The sequence below is a fragment of the Alexandromys fortis genome, unplaced genomic scaffold (assembly GCF_014885135.2).
Source record: "Alexandromys fortis isolate MF-2015 unplaced genomic scaffold, M_Fortis_MF-2015_v1.1 scaffold_18, whole genome shotgun sequence".
NCBI lineage: Eukaryota > Metazoa > Chordata > Mammalia > Rodentia > Cricetidae > Alexandromys > Alexandromys fortis.
The window spans coordinates 6,629,820-6,655,164 of NW_026067897.1; the positions used below are offsets into that span (position 1 = coordinate 6,629,820).

A 25,345-nucleotide genomic window follows, 5' to 3' on the forward strand; every position below is an offset into this window, starting at 1 on the left:
TGGGTCTCCATACCGCGAGGAACTGTATTCAAGGATCACATCATTAAGAAGGTTGAGAACCACTGTTCTAGATACTTGTTCAGCTAAACAAGTCTGCTTTAAGATGGGATCCAGACTAAATGGAGGGTATGAAATAATTCCAGGATGTCCTGATCACCAGCCTGTGTCCTTTGCATGTACTTTGTGCAGAGTGACAAGACAGGTGTCCCTAATAAGAAGCTTGAGTTCTTAATCATTAATGCAAGACTCTTTCCAGGCCTGGTGACACAGTCATATCCCAGCGGTGCTCAGGAGAGGTCCTCCTCAGGAGAGGTCCTCCTGCCTATGAGACTGAAACTGCCAAGGCCACTCTGACAAGTGCATGTGTTTCTCCTCCAGGACGTGGGAGGAAGGCAAGGTGCTCATCTTTGACGACTCCTTCGAGCACGAGGTGTGGCAGGATGCTTCGTCATTTCGGCTGATCTTCATTGTGGATGTGTGGCACCCGGAGCTGACCCCTCAGCAGAGGCGCAGCCTTCCTGCAATCTAAAAGGAATCATCACAGCCTTGGGTGCACTCCCAGGAGGCTGCCTTTCTGCTTCTCCTGGGGTGCAGAGACAGACCTTCAAGCACCGTGACTCTTTGGTCCCCTTGCCTTGCAGCTAAAGACCTCTAGGGTTCCTTCTGGATGGGAAATCGCTGGGAGGAGAATTTGCCTTACTGCAATTCATTTAGGAAGCCCCTTGCTTCAAGTCACCCGTGGCAGCACAGATGTTCTGCCTGGACTGAAGGGGAACACTTGGCTGTGTCTACATTGCTAGCCAAAGATATTTTTCTACATGGAGTAGTGTACACAGAGGGTATACCATATGGAGAAACTGTGAATGACTCACTTTCGTTTGTAATTTTTCTAGGCAGTTATATTTTTCTAGGTAGCCAAACTATTCTGTCACCATCTACCCTGCGTTTCTGTCGACTTTGATGAGAAGACGTACAAATGCACCCCTTCTGACTGTTAAGTAGGAATTTTCTGGTCAGTTCAGACATATTCCTTTTAGAGGAAAAAAAACACTTGTGATAAAGGCAACTTTATTTGGTTTTCCTAATATAAATGGGAAGTTACTCTGGGATATATAAACTGTGCCGACCCTTGCCCCTGGATCTCCCTGTGTATCTTCGCTTAGACTCAGCATCTTCTCCTGTCTCTGTGCTTATCATGGAAATGCTACCAAGCTCTTATTCCTAAGAGCAACGCTTTCTCTTTGACACTGAGCAAAGCCATGGAAATATTTTATGTTGTAATAAGACAATACCACAGATAACGGGGCTCAGAGAAGATCTAACATGGACGTGAACGTTCCCACTCAGGGTCAGGTGACCAGATAGCCTGGACTCTCTGCCTTCTGCACACAGGACCTGGAATCTGCAGTGGCCACCTGCTCTAGGTCCACTTGGATGCCAAGAAGATGGCTGCGTGGTTTCTGAGAGTCTCCTCACAATTTGGTCCATGTAGGAGAGCAGGGTAGGAAGTTCCCAGGAATGCTGGGATCCTCCCCCAGGTGGAGGTGGTAGAATTTGTTAATTCTGAATTCGCAGGCAGTTTCCATCGTCCATGCTCAAAAAAAAAGCCTGCCACCTAGTAATTATTATTTTGAAACAGCGTTTCACTTGTGTGTTTGATCTGAGTATGGCGCATGGCATAGGTAGAAGAGCAGAAAGTCATCTTGCCACTCCTTCCAAAGATGATCAGTTTCACCTGTAAAGCATCACTGCCTTGGATTTTCTGTTTGACAGTTAAAGCTAACTCAAGCCTCAGAATGTAATGCCATTCACGCACTGATCCCTAAGCCAGTCGAACAACAATGCTGCAGAAATGACACGTATTCCAGCCACATAGGTGGATAAAACACAGATGCCTTCTTTTCAGACAGTGTCAAGGGAAGATGCTCTCTGGACCCCACTTAGCGAGCAATTCTTTGAAACTGGCACTGATCCTTTTTCTTTTAGCTTAAGGATACTAGCTTTTAGTAGGAAGTTTACAAAATATGTGACCATTCATTTTACAAAGGTACTTTTTCCTTCTTTTGTCAATGTTCAAAAATTCCTCTAAGGCATGGAAGGAAAATAGCAAGTCATCACCAAATTCCAGAAAAGAAAACAAACTCTCAGAAAACAAAAGGTGTTTGCGTTCTTCAGTATTTATTAAATGGAGGAACTTACTGACAAAAGGCAATACAATTCAGAGTTCATGTTGTGACACTCGGCCGCCTATTGGGTTTGGTTCTCCAACATATTACATACACATAACAAAATGCAAACCATATGTTCTCACTGTTAAACCGTCACTTTACATTCATGTCATAAAATGGTAGAAATAAGTGAAAATTAGCTTTTGACTTAGTAAATATAACATGGTTTTTAAAATATGGTCATTACAGTAGGATTCTAAATATTGTCGTGTGAAAAGCCAGAAGAACCATTACTGTCATTATGTGTTGAACAACGACATATTTTGAGTACTTGGATCCCACATTTGTTTTATAAACCCAAGCAATAAAAGATTTTCTAATTCACTTTAATCTTTCCATTCTCTTACTCATGTCATGAGAAAAGATGATTCCACCAATGCCTTGGTAGACATTTTTCAGGGTTGTTATTTTATGATTCAGAAGGTCTATACCAAATAAATTGGTACTTTTATATATGATGATGCAATTGTTTGAGAAATATTTTGAATTCTGTCTCAGTATTACTCCTTCAAGGTTGGAACATAAAAACAGTATTTGTTACTATTCTCTACTAGTGAAAATTAGTAATGAACCAGTAGATCAACTGAGAAGGAATGTATGTCTAGAATGTAGCTCGGGACTCAGGAGGGAAACACTTGCCTGGAATGACAAGGGCCTCATTTTGATCTCCAGCATGGGAAGGAGGGATGGAGAGATGGAGGGACAGAAGGAGGGAGGAAGAGTCAGAGAAAAAAACAAAGGAGAAGGGGGAAGAGGAGAGATAGGGAGAGGGATAGCAAAAGAGAGACACAGAGAGAGAAAGAGGCAGGAACAGAAGGTAGACAGAAGAGAGAGCCATATTGTTCACGACTAGCCATATTGTTTAGGTGATTATGGCTGCAAGTTGAATTGGTTTCCTGTTTTCTGAGGTTGCTCAACTAACAAATCAACCTACCAAAGGCTTAAAGTGTGACATATTTTACTAAGCATTATCAGCTGAGATTTTCTTTTGACTCTGGTTAAGCACTCTGGCCGTGTTAGTCAGTGCCTATGTCACGCAGATAGGTGGCGAGTACGGTATCTACGTACACTCAACGGGTCTGGGGAAACATGGCACAGATAAAATATCCTAACCTTTGATGTCTGTTTCCTGTCTGACTTCCTGCGAGTAGAGACTGGGGTCCGTTTCTAAGGAGAATGGATACAGACGTAGAGTGGTCTTTGGCATTTCATCTTGGCATTTTATTTGTCTTCTCTTAGCTCAGTACTTACATGTTAAGCCATCCTTGAGGCTCTTTTTGTGTGACAGACTGCCTGCTCAGGGCCTTTCTCCACAGTTCATAGGAGGGTGGGGACCAAGTGTCTTGCTAGCACATTCCTTTGCTTGGATAGGAACCCAAGAACTAACTTGAATGGGCTTATCAGTATGTTGTTTTTCAATGAGTTGCCTCCTCTCTGTAGACATTCCCATGAACGCCTACAGGACATCACTTTGCTAAGATGAAGCAGTCAGTTGTCAACTGCCTGTGTCCTCTTGACATCCAATTCATGAAGTTAGCTGGTGGCCCGACTAACAAATCATTCTTGCAGGATATTTGAGTTAAGGACTTTGCCCATGACCTGTGAGGTCATGCTTTCAGGCTGAGCACTTAGATGCTGGTGATGGGTCTGAACGTAAGTCAATAAAACTGGTCATTAGTGTAGCTACTATTGTCTCGGGGTTCTGCACTCCGTTACACTTGACCTTGTGTCTGAACAGTTTCACTCTGCTGTCTCTATCTGGAAATGCACGTCATCGTGTGACTCCTTAGAGCAACTGTTGTCCTAGTGTGTGCGCAGCAAATTCAGTCTTTCCCTGTGTGAGTGCATTTGCTACCATAAATGTGTGGGGAGGGAGAATCCTTTTTACACAGATGCCTCGCTTCATCCTCCTAATCCCTCCCTAAAACAAATTAATCGGTTAACTTGAGCTTGAGGAGCATCCCTCCGATGTTTGTCCAGTGTGGGCTGCTCAGACCAATGGCTGCTGACGTCATGGCTGGGGAAGCAGTGGAGGACCTCCTGTCGAGCAGAGCCCATGTGTCTGTAGGTCAGTCGCCCGGGTGCTCCCTGGGCGGCTGCTCCACTGGAGGCTTGTGCATGGGAGCATCACGCGACGTGGCTCAGTCCAGAGCCAGCAGGGGCTGAGTGTTCTCGTTTTCTCCCTTCTCGTCATGTTTCAGGGTCCCAGCTTCTACCACAGACTGAGATCTAACAAGAGAGGAAGGAGACACACACACAGTCACAGACAGTTCGTGCTGGTAGCGGTTGTTCTTCTTGAGAATCAAGGCATGGAGGACAGCTACTTAGTATTTCCTTTTTGCTGTCTGTTCCCACACACCACTTTATTTTTTGATTTTTTTTCTGATAATTGAACTTAGAGCCACTTTGAGATTCAACTCATAAGCCTTTTTCTTGCGCTGAATCTGACCTGTAGCCTTTTGCTGTCATATACCATAAAATGAGCGTAACTTTCTGTGCTTCTGTCCATCCATCAAATGAAAATAAAGGTGAATCCTTAGACACAAAACCACTAATAAGTGTTCTGAGTGTGCTTGGTGCGTGTTTAAGGGGTCCTTCGTACGTCTGAGCTTAACACTTTCACAGCCCCGAGAAATGGTGCTACTGTCTCCATTTTTAAGTGCAGGAAACAAATTAAAGAATCAATAAACAAGTAAGTTAGGCAAGCGATACGGCAAAGTGGAGAGCAAGGTCTGCTCATTATAGCTCTGTCCCTGGAAGCGCTGTGGCCTGCAGAGCTGCCTCGCGGAATGCCTAATGACCCTTCCTTCCACTCTACTGGGGAAACAACTTGCTTCCCGAGGTTCTTAGCCCCTTTTATAATATGTATGTAACACAGAAAGCACAAGTCTAAAAAGTCAATCAAGGCTGATTGACCATATGGGTGGTGTATTCATGTGATGTCAGCTATGGGGAGAGAGAGGCAGGAGAATCATACTTTCAAGGCTGCCCTGGGAAGTATAGTGAGTTCTGGACCAGCCTAAATGACACAATGAGATCTATTTCAAAATAAAAGTGAAAATCTCTACAATTGCCCTGAAACACACAAACAGCAAGTTTCTACTATAAACACCAATCAACTCAAATGCTCTGACTAGATGTGCGTGGTGTTTTGGGAGTGAAATGGATCCATCCACTGCTGGGATGGCCCCACGAGCCACAGGCAGCAGTAGAACTTCGGGTTTTTGACACACTTCCTACGTGTTTCTCTGCCTATCTAAGAGCCCAGCGTGAAAGTTGGGCGAGAGGAAGGAATGCAGATTTTTTTGCATAATTATGAAAAAATGAGAAACTCCTGAAGACATCAAGGCAAACAGGCCTCGAGGTTCAAACTGGTACAACCAGAATGTGGGAGATGGAGGCTAGAGGATCGTGGGTTCAAGGCTAGCCTAATCTATGTTTTGAGGTCTCATCTAAAAATGAAATACAGCAAACATGAACGAGACCCAGAGGATCCCAGCAGTATGGCTACGAACCAGAAAATCAGCTACCTCCAGCACTTTAACCCACTGCCTAATTGGACCTAATTGGACCCCAGTCCTGGAGTCAGTGAGGTTTAATTCTCATCAGCACCGCTCACACACTCTTCCTGAAGACAGCCATCCCGGAAAGCTCACTTCTCTATGCCTCAATCCCGTGAAATTCTCCTTCACGCTGAACTCGAACCTGGTTTGGAAAACATCTATGTCCTATCTGTTGTTCCTTCTACCAGAGGCACAGATCCCTGCCATCTGTCCTTTTCTGCATATGGGGTTTGGTTCAAGGGCCTCCTGAATATCAGACTCAACAGATGATCAAGTCCCTCCCATTAGGGTGCAGCGTCCACATAAACCCGTGTTCATTCACCTGTAAATAGAATGCCTGCTACAAAGTACAGACCGCATTGTTTACGGAAACACGGCAGGAGGCGAAGGCTGTGCCTGCTCAGTGCTTGAGTCCACTGTGTACAAGCTTTGGCTGGGGAAGGCAAGGGCATGCACAATCCCAACAGAAGTCTGCTTCGAAGCCTTGTTTTATGTAGGGATAAGCCCGCCCATTGGGGGCGGGCTTGCCTCAGGAGAACGTTTACTGATAAATTGGGCTCTGCAGAAGCTTCGGGGGCCCCTTCCTGTTTCCTGTACTCTGCGGGAACCTTGGTTTCGTGAGTCTGGTTTTCCATTAAAGTTGTGCAAATACTTATCACAATTTGTCTGCATTAATCTAAGCCGCCACATCAGTTTTAGTTCAAGTTCTCCCTCCCTAACTCCACTCCTCACTGAGGATAACTGGATTCTACTTGTGTCAAGATTTCTAGAAGTCTCTGCTCCGGGCTGTCTTCGTCAGCCAGGTGCTGACCCACCATATCCGTGGGGGTGACTGTAGGACAGAGCGGCACGTTCACACCATTTGTCGATGTTCTGCTGGGGACAGCAAGGACCGCAAGCTCGGCTCTGGCATCAGTGTCTAGCAGCCTGACTTTCACCCTTCTCCTCCCTCTCTCAAAGGTTCTATTCAAGAAACTTGAGGTGAAATCGTCATTTTCATCGTTGTAAATTTGCTTCCTGTCTCCAAACTGTCTCCATCCTTTTAGGTCTTAAAATGCTTTGTCAATTCAAGTTATTATCTATGACGGTAATGACTTTTAGGTTTGTTTTCAAACTTTCTGTGCCCACACGATGGTGAGAGAGAATGGAATAGATCTCAAATAGTTTTCAGACTCTCATCTGTCACCACTGACTGATGTCAAGTGATTGTAAACAGAGATTGCTCATTTTTTTTCCTGGCCGCCGGATGTGAGTAATTACGCAAGAACTACACTAACTACAACACTGTGTGGCCAATAGCCTACGCATATTTCTAACTAACTCATATCTTAAATGAACCCATTTCTATTCATCTGAGTATCACCACGAGGCATCTCCAACATCCTGGGGACTCCAAGGCATTCCAGGCTTCATCTCCACAACTTAGCACTCTCTAGGCTTCCGTGCTGGGACACCCTTGCCACACACCTGTCCTCGGTGCCAGTACCTGCTGCAACCACCCATTGCCAGTTGTCTCAGGTTTTACTTTACGCTCTTCTGTAGGGAAGCACCATTACCATGAGCCACTTGAAACTCAGTGGACACGTATGCTCAAGGCTCAGTTTCCAAAGATGGTCCTCAGAGCACTTCACTCCAAGTGGGCTTGAAGCATGTAGAGAATCGTGTCAGAGGCTAGGACTGCGCTGCTTACTGGAGCTCACAAACCTACTCCAAGGTCATCCGTTAGCAACTCTGACACAGTCGTGCAGCAGGGGCACGCTGCTCCATCCCTGCCTGCCTGAGTCTGGACAGTGAAAAATGAGGTTGCCTGGGCATCTGGGCTTGAGAAAAGGATCGATCTAACAGATGGGAAAGCAGAGAAGTTTATTTTGAAGCTCCCCCTAGTTCTGTTTTCCTTTTCTCTGCATCCCTGCAGGCTCCAAGAGATGAGGAGATGCCGTGAAATACACAGTTCTGTTTCTCCACCAGTGAGCTGTCTGTGTCTGGGGGAAGCTGGTTCTTAACCACGGCTGGTAAAGCTGCCCCTCCGGACACCCCTGTGCACAATGGGATGAAACTGAAGAGCACAGGCCCTCTGGTTCATAACGGCAGAGATCTGAGACTTCCCAGACAAACCTTCCTAGGAAAATGGACAGACAAGCTAGAGACAAATGTCGAGAAGATGATTGAAATAGGGAAAAAAAAAATCTAAACAACAGCCTGAATAAATGCTCACCAATGAAGCAATGGCTATGGTGGTATATCAGTGTTCTAGGATCTTGTGCAGCATCAGGTATATAAGTTGTTCTGTGGGACAAAGACCCGTGCAATATAACCATATAGACTCCAGATGGTCTCCCACCCTTGCTAAACTCACAGACCGGAGTTCTCCTTCCAGTCCCTCTCGTGGTGGCCGTGTTTGAAGACAGAGATGTAAAAGGTGTCATTAAAGTCAAATGTGATCAATAGAGCTGGCTCTAAACCAATATTTCTGCTGTTCTCCTAAGAAGAAATTAGGACACAAACACAGAGAAAAACAGATCTTCTGAGGTCAAGGGCCAAAGCCAGTCATCTGCACGCTGGGAAGAGAGGTTTCAAAGATGACAACGGTCCTGACTTCTTGATCTTTGCTTTTCTGTCCCAGCACTGTGAGGAAAGACTTTCTTGGTGCTTACAGAATCCAGACTGCCTTACTTATTAGTGCAACTGCAGGCAAAGAGTCCTCACTATGAGATGTCAGAAAACACTGAGGTGTGAGCACAAGTGTGCATTGTTCACGAAAGAACAAGTGGAAGGACCGCCCTTGTCTGGTCACATTAGCCACACATGGGGAGATGGGAGTGGGGGTTGAGATGGTGGCTAAAGGGGTCTTTAGCCTTAGAAGCCACGGTTGAGAGTGTGCCAGGATCATTTGTATAGCAAATTTAAAAAGCCACCTTCAGGCTGGGGATGTAGGTAGATCTTAGACTGTCTGAACTAGCACGAACAAAATCCAGATTCCATATCAGAAATATAGAACAAAAGTACAGTGGTCAAGGAAAGGGTGAAAGAGGGAGGGAGGGAGAGAGAGAAAAAAATGAAAACAGAAAAAGAGAAAACCCAAAAGCAACCTCCTTCAGGGCACCGTCCCGAGCACCCATGCAGCACACTTTGCCAACGGAGTCCAGCTCTCTCCGGGGATTTACTCCATGACTGCGACCCTCTTTACACTCACAAGCCTACATATCATAGTGCCACAGCCCCTTTTACACCCACCAGCCTGCACATCATAGTGCCGTCCATCTTCGTAAGGCTTTGCTCCTCCTCCATCCCTCAGGCTTGGCACACCAGTTCCCTGTTAACTCTGAGAGCAGCTCAAGTGCCAGTCATTTTATAACAGTGCTCTTGAGCCTTTCCAGGTGTATTTCCTAGGCACACCTTCATTATCTTATTTGTATTGACAACCCTAATGTCTAATGGTGCTACCGCCGAACAATGCTCCTTTGGTTTCAAAGAGACAAACGATAGTCACATTCTCTACTGAGTCGTTTTGCCATCAGCGTATCCCAAAGGCCTACTGTTCCATCCGAGTAGCTCAGCACTTGCCCACAATCTAAAAAAGCAGACTGTAATCAGGATATTAAGTTCTTCCCTCAAATTGTGGAAAGGGAACAACCGCATTTCTGGGTCAGCTGAGACCCATTTGCTGTAAACTCCTATGAAAATAATTTTAGTCAATTCCGTGTCCACCAAGTTTTCGGTTTCTTATGCCGCAGTAGGTCTAAGTCGGCCGGCTCACGCCCTCTGGCAGGCCTTACCTTTTCATGGGTTTGGGTGAGCACTCCCTCTCCAGGTTGGAGCATGTATGTTTCACGTGCATGGCGTTATAGGAAGTGTGGGTATAGTCATTTTCATCACTGTAGTCAGGACCAAGCAATGTCCGGGCCCAAGTCCCCATGTCATAAGGAGGAAGGGTTCCTCCAAATTCAGAGGGCAGAAATTCGGGGTGTATTAGCTGGTGAAGGCTGTTTAAATTGTTTCCGTGTAGGAAAATCTGGAAAGGAAAAAAAAAACCAACATAGAAATTTAAAATATGACAAGTGTTTGGTCTAATACACAATTCAGCAAGGATAGACTGTATATGTCTCTAGTGCCCATGGATTTCAAAGAGGCGATTGTTTTTCCCCATGGCTTAGCCATCATAACACGCTATTTTATTGCTTAGAAAACAACTGAATTGATAGTTGTTTTTTTTTTTTTTAAAAATGAAGTTTAAGAATAGAGTGGACATTAATTTGACCACCACCCAAATTTGCACACAGGCACGTCCTAGTTACTGCTGCTGAGAATGGGGAGGTCATGACAATCGCTCCAAACCATTCATGCTTTGAGTGCCTCCTATCTGAGCGCTCTGGCCCCCAGAACCTTCCCAGTTCCACCACCATCGTCTCAGGCCACAGCAATTGCAGCCTCGGTCTTTGTCCACTCGGCTTTTCCTCCCTAAATCAGTCCCATCCCCTACGCATGCTGATTTTCCATGCCCTTCTCCCCATGAACTCTTCTGTAGCCAATGGCTCTGCCCCAATGTGTTCCATTGGGTCTTAGGAAGAGAGAGATGCTATTTTACTCTGATAACATAGCCTGTATTTCCCAAGATGGTGTGTGTGTACTAGAGAGAAGCTCAGTCAGTTCCTGTTTGGTGCAGAAGCGTGTCCTGAGCATGTGCTGTGGGAAGTTCTTCGGGGCAGTTTTCCCTTCCTGCCTACATAGAGTACCGACACCCAAATGGGCTTGTGCTTTCTGAGCACACAGTGTTGAGTGATCTAAGCGGGCCAAAATGAGGGAGGGGGCTTCACATTTCAGGTATCTTTAGATAAATTCACAAATGTCATGTAACACGTAGATAATTGTCACGGACTACAATTTAGAAACTGATCTTGAAAGTTGATTTAAAGTACATCTGTGATGACGTTGGTTCCCAGAAACACTGCAGGCATGAACTAATCCAGTGCGTAAGTTACACACGATTAACTGCGTGGAGTAAATACGTGGCACTCCAGTAGAACACCATCAATTACATGCTTGGACATACATGCCACAGCCGACAGTGGTGGCATTGAAATGTGAGTTTGAAAATTCCCGCGTTTGGACTTCAGCAACAATCGCCCGTTACCCCATTCTCCTCATTCTACCCTGGCCTGTAAACAGCCTCACGTAAAGACAAAAGAGAAAAGCATGGAGATCTTCTGGGTGCTGCAGGGTCCGGGACCACAATGCGCATTTTCTGACATCGCAGTTGGATATGAATGAACGTTAATAAAAAAGGATTTGTTGGGAATAAATTAAAATATTCTGGATTTTATGAAACTCTATAGTAGATGCTGGAGTATTAGAAGCCTACGAAGTCCCATCCCTGGTGTTCACATTCGGTGCTTGTATCTATACGATCTCAGATCTTAAAGGACAGGGCCTGTTGCTCACAACAGCAGTTCTGGGATCGCTCTGCTGCAGTGGGCAGAGAGGAACACGGAGGAAGGAGGCTGGACCTGTTTGTCCTGGGTCAAGAGCTCCAGAAAACCCCTGCTCTGGTTCAGCAGACAGTGTTCACTGTGGGAGGAGCTCACTGTCCCCATGCTAGGTAGAAAATGCAGGCTCTCAAAGGCCTGAAGGTATGCTGCAGACAATGCCTGGAAGGTTGTTCTTGATACTGTCCTGAGCAAACTGTAGAATGTCTCAGAGGGTTCTTGCTTCTTGATGCTTGTGATGTCTAGTTCTCAGTTCTGTCCTTGTTTGGAAACAGGGACTTGTCTTTCTTCCATAGTCTACTGAAATGTTCTCCAAAGACCAAGAAACATCCAAGGCTTAGGAATTCAGAACCCTAGTGTTGTGTGTGTGTGTGTGTGTGTGTGTGTGTGTGTATGTATGTATGTGTATGTGTTCAGGCTACTTGATATCATCAGTCACATTTGAGGTAATGGATATCTTATAATTGTGGTGATCATTCTACAGTGAATTTATGTTATGTGTCTTAAGCACACAATGTTTACTTGTCAAATATGATTTAGTAAAACTAGTGGAGGGAGAGATAAAGTGTGAAAAGGAAGAAAATTATCAAGTGTCTGGTATGTGAACGGCATCTTGCTCTATGTTTTCATATGCCATCTCATTAAATTGCTCCAAAGAGTCTGGGGTGTAGGAGTTAGTCTCCCCACATAACAGATGAAGACAGTGAGATTCAGAGGAGCTAGCGGATGCTTGCTGCTTGGCCAAACAGAAAGCCGAGCCAACCCTGCTTTGATGAAAGAGTCTGGCCTCTCAAATGCCGACTGGAGTCATTATTATTTAAAGTGTTCTTTTAAAGATTATCACATCCAATGGGAAATGCTTTCAGCCTTACTTATGATAGACCTGGCTGTTACCATCCAGGAGCCAAGAGAGAAACAAAAGACCCATTTTTCATTGTGACGATACAGGACAAAATATTAGCTACTGACATAGTCCATAAACAAGAAGTAGCCACTGGGTGAATGCCTATAATCCTAGAACTCTAGACGTGGAGGCAAAAGGATTAAGAATTTGAGTCTGAGGGCTGGAGAGGTGGTTCAGCAGTTAAGAGCACCCATTGCTGTTGCAGCAAAGCCTGGGTTCTGGTGTCAACACACAAGGCAGCTCACAGCGGTCTAACTCCAGTCCCGTGATGTCTGACGCCTTCTCTTGGCCTCCATGTTCATTGCATGCTTGTGGTACACACACATACATGCAGGCAAAGCACTCACTTACATAAAATTACAATAAGTCTGCAAAAATAATGTGAGGCTAGCCTGAGCTACATCGCAAGATCCCCCACAAACAAAACACATACCCCACAAATACAAAAATGGGAGAACAGAATAGGAGCAGGAAGTGGCTCTGGGAGCTACTCCCACAAGCATTTGTAGTGAAATTGGCATCTGGTATTTGCATGCCTTCAAAGTGTCTTTTTGTTTGTCTGGCACTCTGAAAATAACCCATTATTCCAAGTTTTTTTTTTATTAAATACAAGTTATTTGTGAACTCCTGCTAAGGTGCAAATGTTCAAAAGTTACAAAACCTTGGTAAAGCACCGACAATCCATTCAGAAGTTAAAAGACACTTTTTTCTCATTACCCGCTTTCTCGTCTTGTCTTTAAGGAATGGCTTGATGAGCGTGTACAGGGCATGGATGTACCAGGGCTGGTTGACAAAATGGACTCCTCCGAAGCGGGCAGGAAAGCTGTCCTGCGAAGGAAATACAGAGAGCGAGAGAGCACATCAGTTAGCGACACTCGCCTAGGGGACAGCCATGTAGCAATGCAGGCGACAGCCTGCTCTTCTGGCAGAAGCTCTCACTTCCGGTAAAGGAAGGACTTGGATGCTCAACTCCTCACCTGCCTAAGGACTTGGATGCTCAACTCCTCACCTGCCTACCTTTCCCTGTTGTCCTCTTGCATTCTTTATCCTCCTTTCAATCAGCAGCCTAAAAATGGTGCGTAGGTTAGGCTAGTCTTCCAAAGCAGCACATCTGAGTCATCCAAGTAGTACAGAGTGTGTGGGACCCAGATCACTGGGACTCAGAGGTGTTCAAGGCATTGGGTTAGCACACTTCAGTTCCTGAAAGCCAGAGCACAGCTCTCAGACTCTGTTCTCTTTCTCGTTTCTCTCCATGATGTTATGCCATCTTCACAATAGCCTAGAACCTGGACTTGTTAAGTGAGTTAAGCAGGTGGCATCAGACCAGACTGCAAAAGGACCCCAAAGGATCTTAGGAGCTGAGATTCTCTGGAATGACCCTCTGACAGCATGTACTGTTGGTTGCTCTCTGTACTTTCTGTCCACTTCATCCTGGAAGCACACAGCAAATCCTAGAGAAAAATTAATGCTGACTGAGGGATAGTTGACCACCCTAACTGCACGAGATCCCCTTCCTCTGCATTTCAGCACAGTTTGTAAAGATCAGGTCATAAGAGCATTTTCATAATGGCTCTTAGCTTGGAGTCCAGGCCAGAAGCTGGTAAACTGCTTGGAGGATTTCAGATCCACAGGAGGGAAAAGGCCAGGAAGTCCTGATGTGTGGTTTCAGCAGACCATTGCTAATGGGAATGAAAAAGAGGCAACACCTAAATGCTATTTGCGTCACTAAGCTTGCTGTCAATCAGGTTCATCACAACAAAAGGCTTGTAACAAGACAAGAGGCAGGATGGCTAGCAGCTCAGGCAAAGAACACTCTCCATGGGTGTATGAAATGCCATGCCTAGTTCTGTTTTAGTATAATCACAAGCAAAGAGGGTTATTAACTTTTTCCAGAACTCTCTGTATCTACAGGCTCCCTGGGCATATGCCATGAGGAGACCTAGTTCCAATGAAAGTATATAGAACTGAGCTTAAGGGCTGACATTTGAAAAATCTTAAAAATAACTTTTACTTCTAGCTAGACATTTTACAAAATAGGAAAGAATGAAATATTTTGAAGGCTAAACTAGACACTTTTAGTTCATTTATTCATTCTATTTATCTTAATTTTTAAAAGTCAATGGAGCTACCACCAAATACCGGGACTGAGGGATCATTTACACTAACTTCAGTATTTGCCGTTGTGTGTAATGTTCTCCAGACATGACATGGCTGCTGCCCTCTTGCACGTTCCACCAACTGTGCTTACCAAAGTAGACCTCAAACACATTTTGGCCCATTACCCTTCTGTCAAGGAGAATGGGAGGGACTTGGAGACGGTGCACCACAGGGGGCCTGACTACCATCCAGTGCCCTGTAAGTCTCAGCAAGAGTAGTTCCCTTCTGTGTAGGAGCAGTCCTAGGTTGCCTTTGCAGTTGTACATAGTTTCTCACCCTCACTTGTCCAACTAGACTTGAGTTTGGAGAAGAAAGGAAGCCACAGAAAGAAGAGAGGAAACAGTGAAAACAGCAGACATCAATGGTCTTTGAAATGGAGAAACAGTCAAGGAAATCAATGGAACTAGGAGTTGGTGATCTAGGAAGGTCAATGAGGTTTTCCAGGCTTTTTTTCAAGATTGATTAAAAGGAAGATCACAAAACACCAATGTCAGCAATAAAACTGTGCCTGTCACTTTGTCAGTTTCAAAAGGGGGACAAAGCTACAGCTCTTCATGGGGACTTAACAGCCTAAAGAACAGGAATCACTTGAATTTCAAACTTGCTCAGCTCATCAGGAAACAGGTGATTCTAATAGTCCTCTAATTACTAAGAAAATTAATATCGTCATAAAAATAATTCTTCGGGCTTACATGATTTGATTAGAAAAATCCAATTTCATACAATCTCTTCCAGAAAATAAAAGGAACATGTTTCAATTCCCTCCCATGAAACATATATCAAAACAAGAATAATACTAACCAATCAAATTACAGGCTGTTCTTTATGAGTGCAGATGGGAAAAATCCCTCACAACGTATTGGTAAATAGAACCTGGTGATTTATGGGTGGGATTATACACATTAGGACTAAGTAGGGTTGACTCCAGGCCTAAAAATCTGGTACACTTTCAAAATCAGTCTATGTAATTGTATTAACATCATGTAGTTGTTGTGTCTGGTGCTTTGACATATGGGATCTTCCTGACTAGGGAGGGGCTGTCTCTGCTGAGTGAGGAAGCAAATGAGGAGCCTTGGAGCTCTCCTCTCCCAGCCAGATGAGTCACCCCATCTCACACTTCTCCGAATGTCTTTTTCAGGCTCTGGAAAGCTGCACTGTTGTTCCTTTGCGTTGGGACTCCAGGCTCAGAACCCAGACCATGTGGGAAGGCCCCACACCCAGGAGTCCTTGAGATTGTTCAAACTAACCAATGTTAGGCCAGCTTAGGCCTCTTTCTCTTTCTTATTCATTCTTTACTATGAAAAATACAAAGTCATCCCTGGCCTAAGCCTTCACCCCACTTTTAGAAAATAAAATGGGGTCAATTCAAGATCTTGAACTAGGCAAGCACATTAGACTTGACCCTTAGACTTGACTCAAAAGCAAGACCTATAAAACAGAGAACTGATATATAGAACACACACAGAGAAACACTATTAAACGTGCAAGAATACACAGTCCAATTAGAACATGTGCAAAAGACAAGCGATGGAGGAACATTTCACTAAAGAAAACGTACAGATGTCAAAGAGGTACATGAAAATGTGTGCCATTCATCAAGAGCAAACTGCACCAGAGAATCACACTACAACCTGTCAGGATGGTGTTGACAATCGTGACAACTTTGGGACTGGCAGCTGTGTGAGTGGTGAGTCTGCTTTCTGCACAAGCGTGAGGTCTTGAGGTCAAATGAGCAGCACCCACATGAAATGCCATATAGAGCTGTACGTGAGCCTGCAACAGCGGCACTGTCGGGGGCTGAGACAGGCTTTCTGGGATTGCTGAGCTGTGAATCTACCCAAAACAGAGCTTCGGGGTTCAGTGAAGTGTGCCTGCTGCTGTAATAATAGCACAACCATTAGAGGAAAGTTAAGCACTTTCTGATAGGATATGAGGCCTCATCCATAGGAACAAACTATATACCTGGTTCTGTAACCCTGGTTGACCAGAAGCCCATGGCTAGGGAGATTATACACTCTAGCGTTGTACCTGCTACTGTTAGTTTGCTTAAATGCCTATTCTAGCAAATTGCAGTCTAAATATTTATGCTTAGACCATAGCTCTTGGATGATCTCAACCTTGGCACAAGAAGCTTCCTTTTACAGTGGGCATCAGTCAATGCAGAGATACATACTGGTCAAAATTCTGATGATAAGTAACAGCGTGCTAAGCCCAAACAAGACATCTATATCAGTTGCTTCTTTTACTTCTTACTAAAGCTCCAAAGAAGAGAGCTGTCTATATTGCTAGCTTTACCAATCTCATTGCTGGCCAGGCAAGATGACAAGGGAGGTGACCTCGACTAGCACCTAGATAGCAGGGGTAGAATATAAATCTGGCCTCCTGGTCACTCTGTATCAGCAGAACTGAACCCAAGCACTGGAAACTTAATTTGCTATTAAAGTCATGTCCAGCTTTTCTAACCACACTGACCTTAAGGAGGGGTTATACCTGACTATTACGTAGCAAATACATTACGGTTATTACCCAATACTTCATCTTCATTCAAGTCTCCCCAAGGACCTGTAAGTGGCAAATAGATGATTGCTTCTCGTTATTTAAAAGCCAATTCATGGGGAGCCCCAGATCCCTCGAATGGCTGATTCACAGAGGAAATCGATGCTAGCAGAGTCGGCTTGTTTTATATGATGCGCTCTGCCAGTTCGTGTTTAAACTCCCACAGTCCCGGTGTCTCTGTGAGAAGGAAGCAGAGCAGAAGGACCACAGAGGACATTCGGGGGAAGACTTTCACAAACGTTGACCTTTTAAATAGTCACTCTTCCTTTTTGTCTGTAACTACTTTGCAATAAGTACGTATAGGAACTCTTCAACGTCAACACAAACATAATTTGAGAGAAAACAATAAAATGGGTAATAGTCAACTATGAGTTGTTTAGGGAAGGGAAAGTGGGTCAGTGGGTAAAGTACTTGCTGCATAAGAATGAAGACCTCGGTTAGGATCCCTAGCACCCAGGAAAAAGCTGATCTGTATTCCCAGCTGTAGGAAGAGATAGGTAGAGAGGTGATCCCTGAGGTTCTCTGGCCAGTCTAGACAAAACAGTCAGGACCATAGTCAGTGGGGGATCCTAGCAACAAGGTGAAAAGCAACAGAGGAACACATCTGTCATCAGCCTCTGGTCTCTAGCTGTGCAGAGGACTAGGTGTGCCTGCATGTACATGCACACACACTCGCACAATACACACTCACACACATACACACTCATACATACTCACACACATCCACATCCACACAATACATCCTCACACATACACAATCACACACATAAACACACACATGCAGACCCACACACATACAGACCCACACAGCACACACTTGCACACATAGTCATGCACATACACAGTCACACACATGAATTATTTGGATGTTGTGCATCAAGAGCCAGACTAATACATCTTTACATGCTATTACATCTAACACTCACTCAGAGCAACACAAAAAGCACAATTAGCTTCCTTGTGTGTGTCAACCATGTAAACACTCGAATGCATTTTCTTTCATAGAAAGAGCAACATCTATTGACATAAGAAAATAGAGCCAAATATGTTAGAAATGAGAGAGAAAATAACAGCTCGCCCGTAAGACTCATTACATCCTGAATTCCAGTGTTCATGCTTTTAACTCAACTATGCGAATCTTGGGAAACCCAACAACTGAGGGAGAGACAATTATTACTAATAGAATTAGGTATTTGTCCATTAAAGAAAATATACCACCACTCTTATAATATACCCTGGGCATTATGGCTTTTCTGGTTTTTATTAGTTTCACAAATTCTCATAAGTGCTTTATATTTTATACTGAACATTGAATTTGTTGAAAGTTGTATCATTAAGCTATTCTGTTGCTAATTGGTTCTTTCAGGAACATGCTGTTGCCTTTTTTGTTTTTTGTTTTTTTTTTTTTTCAAAACACGGTTCCTCCGTAGCTTTAGAGCCTATCCTGGAGCTAACTCTTGTAAACCAGGTCAACCTTGAACTCACAAGAGATCAGCCTGCCTCTGCCTCCCGAGTGCTGGGATTAAAGGTGTGTGCCACCTCTGCCTGGCTTGTGCTATTATCTTTTAAAAATTCTTTACAAAATTATCATACACATACACACACACTCACACGCGCACACACACACACTCCACTCCTGCTTTGTGACATCATTGGGGCATATCTGGAAGGGAAGAGGTCTTATACACATCACTCGTGTCTGCTACATTAAGCCACATGCCCTTCATGATGGACTTGCTGAAGAAATGAAAAACCCATTACTTACCAGAAATGACTCACAGAGGGTTTCCTGCATCCTTGTGACCTTACTCTATATGCTATGCCATTGTCATCCTTTTTTAAGAAAATAATTCATTCTATGGTAACATTTTATTCATTGTTGTGAATGAATATTTATTTATTCTATTACAAAAACATACAAAACATATATCTCAGATCACAACTGATACTGTCAACACTTTAAATAAAAAATCCTCTCTTCATTCCCTTAATTTTCAGTGGACTTCCCCAATCTAGGATTCAATGCATTCAAGTTCATAAAACTAAGTTATTTTGATAATGGCTGTCTCAGAAAGGAGACCTACCTGTGAATTATGGGGCATCACCTGAGGTATCAGAAAAATTCTCTCATTCATATAAATATTGGGCAATATTGGTACAATTCCTAACTGCATTCTAAATACTTTTCATTATACCCACAGATAAGTGTAGCTTCCAACCCTCACAGAAGAAGCTTCTTTTTGAAACAGACAGGGCCCATCACAAAAAACCACAACTGGTCAATGCACAGAGAGCGAGCAACTGATTCTGGGCAACCCAGTCCCAAGGGATACATCTAAAACACAATTCCTGCACCAAAGGTACCATCTTGGAAGACTGGGGAGAATGATTGTAAGAGCCAGAGAACTGGAAGAAGTTGGATTAGTAGAAAAGGATGGTTCATACCCTAACTTCCTATCTGTCAACTATATTAGCCCAATCAACTAGTTCCATTATGCTTTCATGGCCTAGGAACATACTATAGCGAGTCTGACTAAGATATGCTCACACAGACAGAGATAAAACATCTAATAGTAGCTTTGTGGTCTCTTGTTTTCTTTCTTGCAGTTCTGGGGACCAAGTGTAAGGCCTTAGGTAAGAACTTTTCAACATAGATACTGAGCTACATTCCCAGCCCATGAAGTGTCTATTCTTATGGAACAAACACTATATTTTTGGAAGACAATATAATATGAGACATTGTTATCAAACAATATAAGTCCATATACAGTAAAGTAAAAAACAATCATGAGCTGGAATCCATAATCATGGACCATCAGAATTATCTACTAGGAAAACCTTTCTTACATCTAAGAATACATCTGACAGAAACAAACAGTAGAAGAAATATTAGGAGTATGCTATGGTGATGCTGTAGACCACCTGATGGGTGTATGGGTGTAAGTGATGCTGTGGACCACCTGATGGGTGTAAGGGTGTAAGTGATGCTGTGGACCACATGTGAGTGTAACTGATGCTGTAGACCACCTGATGGGCATATGGGTGTAAGTGATGCTGTAGACCACCTGATGGGCATATGGGTGTAACTGATGCTGTAGACCACCTGATGGGCATATGGGTATAACTGATGCTGTGTACCACCTGATGGGTGTATGGATGTAAGTACTACTGTGGACCACCTGATGGTCATGTGGGTTTAAGTGATGCTGTGTACCACCTGATGGGCATATGGGTGTAAGAATAAGGAAAGGTAGCCAATGACATACTCAGGTCAGTCTCAGTAATAGAACAGAGCCAGAATGTGAGACAGAGTGGAGAAAACGCTGTAGATAATCTGTGGTCCCTGCTGTGGGAGCCAAATTCTATCTGAGTGAACCTGGAAGACACAGTCCTAGTTACACATCTCTATGAAAGTTTGCCCATGGTTCTTCAGGGTCAGAGATAGTAGATGATGACATTGTAGTAGCTTGTAGTGACCTCCATGCAAAATGGTGCTGTGCCTGATTTTACAGCTGTGTACTTTGAGCACACCTCACAGGCAGATGTCTGTGCTCCTTCACTTAGCTCTCCAAACATCACCCATTTGATATTTATAGAGCACATGGTTTGGGGGCAATAAAGAACAACACTAATTGTCCACTGTCTACTCTAATTACGAATTTCTCAATCCTTGCATTTAACATTTTCCCTAGTTGTAATGTAACTATTCTGGGCAAGAAAGAGGTGCTGTGCAGGGAATATTAATGGAAAAAAGAGTTCTTCACTGGGATGAGAAAAATATTAGAAAATTATGTGGTGTCAATAATTGCACAATTCTGTGAAAATACTAAAGTCCACAGATCCGTGCATTTAAAAGAAATGTATATCATTGTGTATGAATCACACCCAGTGAAGTTATTTAAAATAAAGTCACTGTTGACAGTCTCAACAAGATACCTTATGCCCCACAAACCCAAAGTAGAGTTTATTGTGCTCAGTGCAATGTTAGCTCTATTATTGAAAGCAAGGGGATTGATATTGTAATCCAATGCTAGCAACGACCTTGGACTCAAGGTAAATTTTATTCTTTTGCATTGTGAAAGCCATTTAAACAGAAGGCCAGCATGCAAATGAGCAAGGGCCCTGTAACTTGGAGCTGGAGATGTTTAACCATCCAAGAACCGGAGGCAGGCTATTACTTCATTTGGTCTTTTACCCAACATGCAATTATTGAGAAACCTGATTAATATTTTATATTTTCTATATTTCCTCTTTATGAAACATTTCTTTTGCTTTCAATTTTGTACCTGGGTGTGTCTATAAGTGGGTATGTGCAGGTGAATGCAGGTGCCCTCAGAAGCTAGAGAGTCTTAGGTCATCCTGGAGTAGTGAGTTGTCAAGCCTGGGTGCTGGGAACTGAGCTCAGTTCTTGGCTAGAGTAGTACCCTCTCTTAACTGCTGGGCTGGTTCTCCATCCTTGTTCTTTTTCTGTCTTTCCTGAGAACCAATGCCATCCCTGGTTGAAGAATGGAGCCTGGGAAAGGCTGAAACTATCACTAGGTTACTCAGATCCATTTGCTACCACACTAAGACTTTCATTTCTCATATGGAAAACCGAGACAGAGTTTATAAAGGAACCATGGAAATGGGTTCATATTGAACACAAATCTTCATGTTTGCAGTGCAGAAAGATGGAAGTCCTTTCCAGGCAGAGCGACTTCTTACACATTTGGTGTAGAACTCTATCAGTTCCCCGGGCAGTGTGCAGTGCACACTTCTTCAGCCTGTGGCGGGGAAGCAGCTGATATTCATAAGCCTGAGACTGGTAGGCAGCCGACACTCACAAGCCCGCATGCTCCAGAAAACGAGGAAGCAGACACAGCTGGTGACCAAGCATTTGGACTGTGCAGTGTCTAAAAGGACATGTGCTGTAAGGATCCAATAACCATGGAATTTTGAGAACTCGGGGTATGAATGTAAATATTATTCCTTACGTAAGTCAAGCCTGCATCCCTTCCCAAGGAAACTTCCCTTTATAACAGGTGGAGACCAGTATGAAAAACCACCGCCAATCAAAATGCAGAGCTGTATTTACAATGGGTGTATATACAAAATATCCCTACACCCAAAGCATAGGAAATATTATGGAAGAAGGGAAAGAAAGATTGTAAGAGCCAGAGGACCAGACGTTTTGCTGTGAGATTGTGTCTCCAAGAAACTACAAGAAGCTACACCCAAAAAGTCTCACCTACATAAGTGCCCATAGCCAAAATAGATGGGGAAAATCTCATAAGACCTGAACCCTGCACAACTATAGGCAACTGGAAGTGTGATAAGTGGTCTTCCACAGAGAAGAACACACCAGTTAATTTTCCAGTGCCAAATGGTCAATCCTAAAAACATACATAAGAGTAACATTATATAGACTGAACAGGTTATATTTAGAAATATATATGTATATACATAGGCATGTACACATATGTGTGCAATAGCAATTAGTGAAAAAAGAGGCCATGAATTTGAAGGAGAGGGACTATGTAAAGGTTTGGAGGTTTGGAGTGTGGAAGTGGAAGCAACAGATGTTGGAATTATATTACTATAATCTTAGAAATAAAAAATGCTGTGGGATGTCTTTATGTATGCTGTGAATATGTGCTGCCTTCATTGGTTGATAAATAAAGCTTCTTTGGCCTATTGGAAGGCAGGATAGAACCAGGAGGGAAACCCAAGCAGAGATACAGGAATATGAAGGTGGAGTCTTGGAAATGCCATCCAGGCTGCCAAGGGTGCAAGATGTAGAAAATGAGGTAACAAGCCAGAAACCATATGGCAAAGCATAGATAAGAAGTAAGGCTTAACTTACATGTAAGAGCTAACCAGTAATAAGACTGAGCCATCAGCCAAACTTTTGTGATTAATATAAGCCTCTGAGTGTTTATTCAGAAACTGCAGAGTGAGAGAGAAACCTCCAATTACAAAAACATATAAAAATAAAAAAACTGTTTTTAACATCTGTAAATATTAAAATGGCAGTACCATTTAATAACCCAATAAGGTACATTTGGTTAAAATACACTTTCCCTTCCTCTAAAAACAAACAAAAAGCAAAAAATATAAAACAAAGGACCCCTAACTTGTCCTTTCCCCTAGAATGGGCAATGAAGGTTGACCAGCTCAGTGTCCCAAATCTAGCCATGAGAAGGTGACAATGAGAAATGGTGAAGAAAGAGCCATGGCAGGTGCCACCACCCCAGATCTTAGAACTTTTCCTAAATAAGGAGAAATTGTCTTGAGATGTTGATCTTACATGCTCCCCTCTTCAGTCTTTCTGCAAATTTAACATTGTTTTATAGCCAATACTTCTTTCTCGAAAGGGAATCCTAGCTGAAGGCAGGTGGAGGGTACAATGAGGAACTGAGGACCGGTCCTTGCACAATCTGAAGGAATTGATGTTGTGTTGTACCAGCATAATTGACTGGTTTGTGGAGTTGAGCCAGCTAAGGTAAGTGGATTCAAACTGGCTGGAGTGGCTGCCACATAAAAGCAGTCATTTCCAAACTCCCTTTTAAATATCCATGTGGATAGAAAAGTCACAGCAAGGAGAAATAGATAATTACATTTGCATTTCGTAAAAGATATCATCTTAATGGGTCTATGTTCGTTCCCTTTGTGTGAATAGTCCCAATTAAAGAACACCCAAACTTTGTCAGAATCACCGATAACGTGCGGAAAGTGCTGAGCTTCTGTTCATCCCACGAGACCCACTGAATTCTGTGATATTATAAAGATCATGTGGCTATGACTCCCGCGAGAGGTGATCATTTGATGGGAAAAATCACAAGAAGAAAAGGGAGACAAGGGTGTACGTGCTGTGGGTGACATTCCTGCACTAGTGGATTTAAGGGAACATATATAGTTATGTAAATAATTAAAAGCAACTCTGTCCACACTATTGTTTAGTTAATAGAGAGGCCACTGCCATGTGACAGCAAATAGCTTCTATGGCAGCAATAACTTATTCACAGAAATTACTCCAATCTATGACATTTGTGCGAGTCTGTGTTCTCTGTTGACAGGAATGCGGAACAGGAAACATGGGGTCAGCCTTTGTTTTAATGTGCTATGCCAAAGTGTAGCCGATCAGCAAGGGGGGACCAGGCTTCCTCACAGGCTCAACATGCTGTGGACTCTGCCCCACAGATGAGTGCAAGACCTTTCTGAAATCAGTGCGTTCACTAGAGCCAAAGGTGAAAGCAATGATGTCAGGCTGGGAAAGCAGGTGAAAGGTCTGTTTGGGGGCAAGTGGAAGCCAAAAACAGTTCCTAGTGATGCTTCCCAGTCATAATCAACAGCTCAACGAGGGGGTCTATTGGAATACAGTGTGGTGGGCAGCTTGATGCAGTGTGTGTGTGTGTGTGTGTGTGTGTGTGTGTGTGTGTGTGGTGTGTAGTGTGTTGGGTGTGTGTGTGTTGATGTGGATGCATTCCAAAGTCTTGCAGGTGATAGGCAGGTGATTCATCACCAAGTGTATGCCCAACCCCAAATTATTCACTTACTGTTTGAACATGTCACTACTCTGATTTAGGGCACACTGCATTAGCAGTCATTCCCTCAATGAATAAATAATTTCAAGCACGATTACATAACACTGTATGGACAACATTTTGTAATTAGGTGCAAAAATGAAAGTGGATGCCCTCTGGAAAAGTCCCTTTAGACCGTTTCTATGTTTGTCCTGCCCTAGAAAAGATATGAAAGTCATAGCTTGTTTTAGTAAGCTAATGAGTGTCGTTACTTTAAAATACCCTGCGAATCAGCTCATGTTCTCTATGGCCTGGCTTTAAGAATGTACTTAATACATTATTGCTAAAGTTAAGGTACGGAGACCCTCTGATGAGTTTGTGAGTCACTGTTACCTTACCTAATAGTGACGTAAGTCCCTATTTCCAGACTCCACAGAGAGTGGGGAAGCAGCTGGGTGCCACCGTAGGGTGGGTGCAGGGAAGCGGCAAGACCAGCGCTAGGCAAAACCCTTTGGTGTAAAACTCACCGCATAGTTTTGTAACTGCAATGAGGGCGGTTGAGAACCAGCAGAAGCTGCCAGCAATTCCTGCAGCACGGGGCTTGCGCCAAAGTGGGCGATCACCACCAGGTGGCGGTCTGCCGTGGAAAGGGCTTAGAAGCCACCGGGGACAACTGACAAGGGGTTTTAAAGATGTACATATTAGAGTACTACTCAGCAGTAAAAAACAAAGACTTCTTGAAGTTTGCATACAAATGGATGGAAATAGAAAACACTATCCTGAGTGAGGCAAGCCAGACCCAAAAAGAGGAACATGGGATTTACTCACTCATATTTGGTTTCTAGCCTAAATAAAGGACATTGAGCCTATAATTCGTGATCCTAGAGAAGCTAAATAAGAAGGTGAACCCAAAGAAAAACATATAGGCATCATCAGGCGATGAAAGGAGACA

General features: G+C 43.6%; 2 protein-coding genes across 11 annotated transcripts in view; one reads left to right on the forward strand and one right to left on the reverse strand.

Annotated features, from left to right (window-relative positions):
• Positions 1–25,345, forward strand: part of Asph (aspartate beta-hydroxylase) — a 209,180-nt gene that overhangs the window by 157,293 nt on the left and 26,542 nt on the right. For 5 of the 10 annotated variants that reach the window (XM_050164096.1, XM_050164090.1, XM_050164049.1 and 2 more), the window contains one exon: positions 379–2,686. The exons of 2 other annotated variants lie outside the window; for them this stretch is intronic. In XM_050164096.1, the coding sequence (XP_050020053.1) occupies positions 379–529 (151 nt within the window). In that variant the 3' untranslated portion in view covers positions 530–2,686. Of the gene's footprint in view, positions 1–378; positions 2,687–7,706; positions 7,883–25,345 lie in introns of those variants that run through there. 3 more of the 10 variants (XM_050164054.1, XM_050164081.1, XM_050164072.1) reach the window with 3 other exon arrangements.
• The window catches only part of Clvs1 (clavesin 1), a 103,515-nt gene continuing 80,988 nt past the window's right edge, over positions 2,819–25,345 (reverse strand). The window contains exons 3-5 of the mRNA XM_050164125.1: positions 12,896–13,006; positions 9,568–9,803; positions 2,819–4,457 (exon numbers count right to left, since the gene is read on the reverse strand). Coding sequence (XP_050020082.1) covers positions 4,370–4,457; positions 9,568–9,803; positions 12,896–13,006 — 435 coding nt within the window. The 3' untranslated portion in view covers positions 2,819–4,369. The remainder of the gene's footprint in view (positions 4,458–9,567; positions 9,804–12,895; positions 13,007–25,345) is intronic.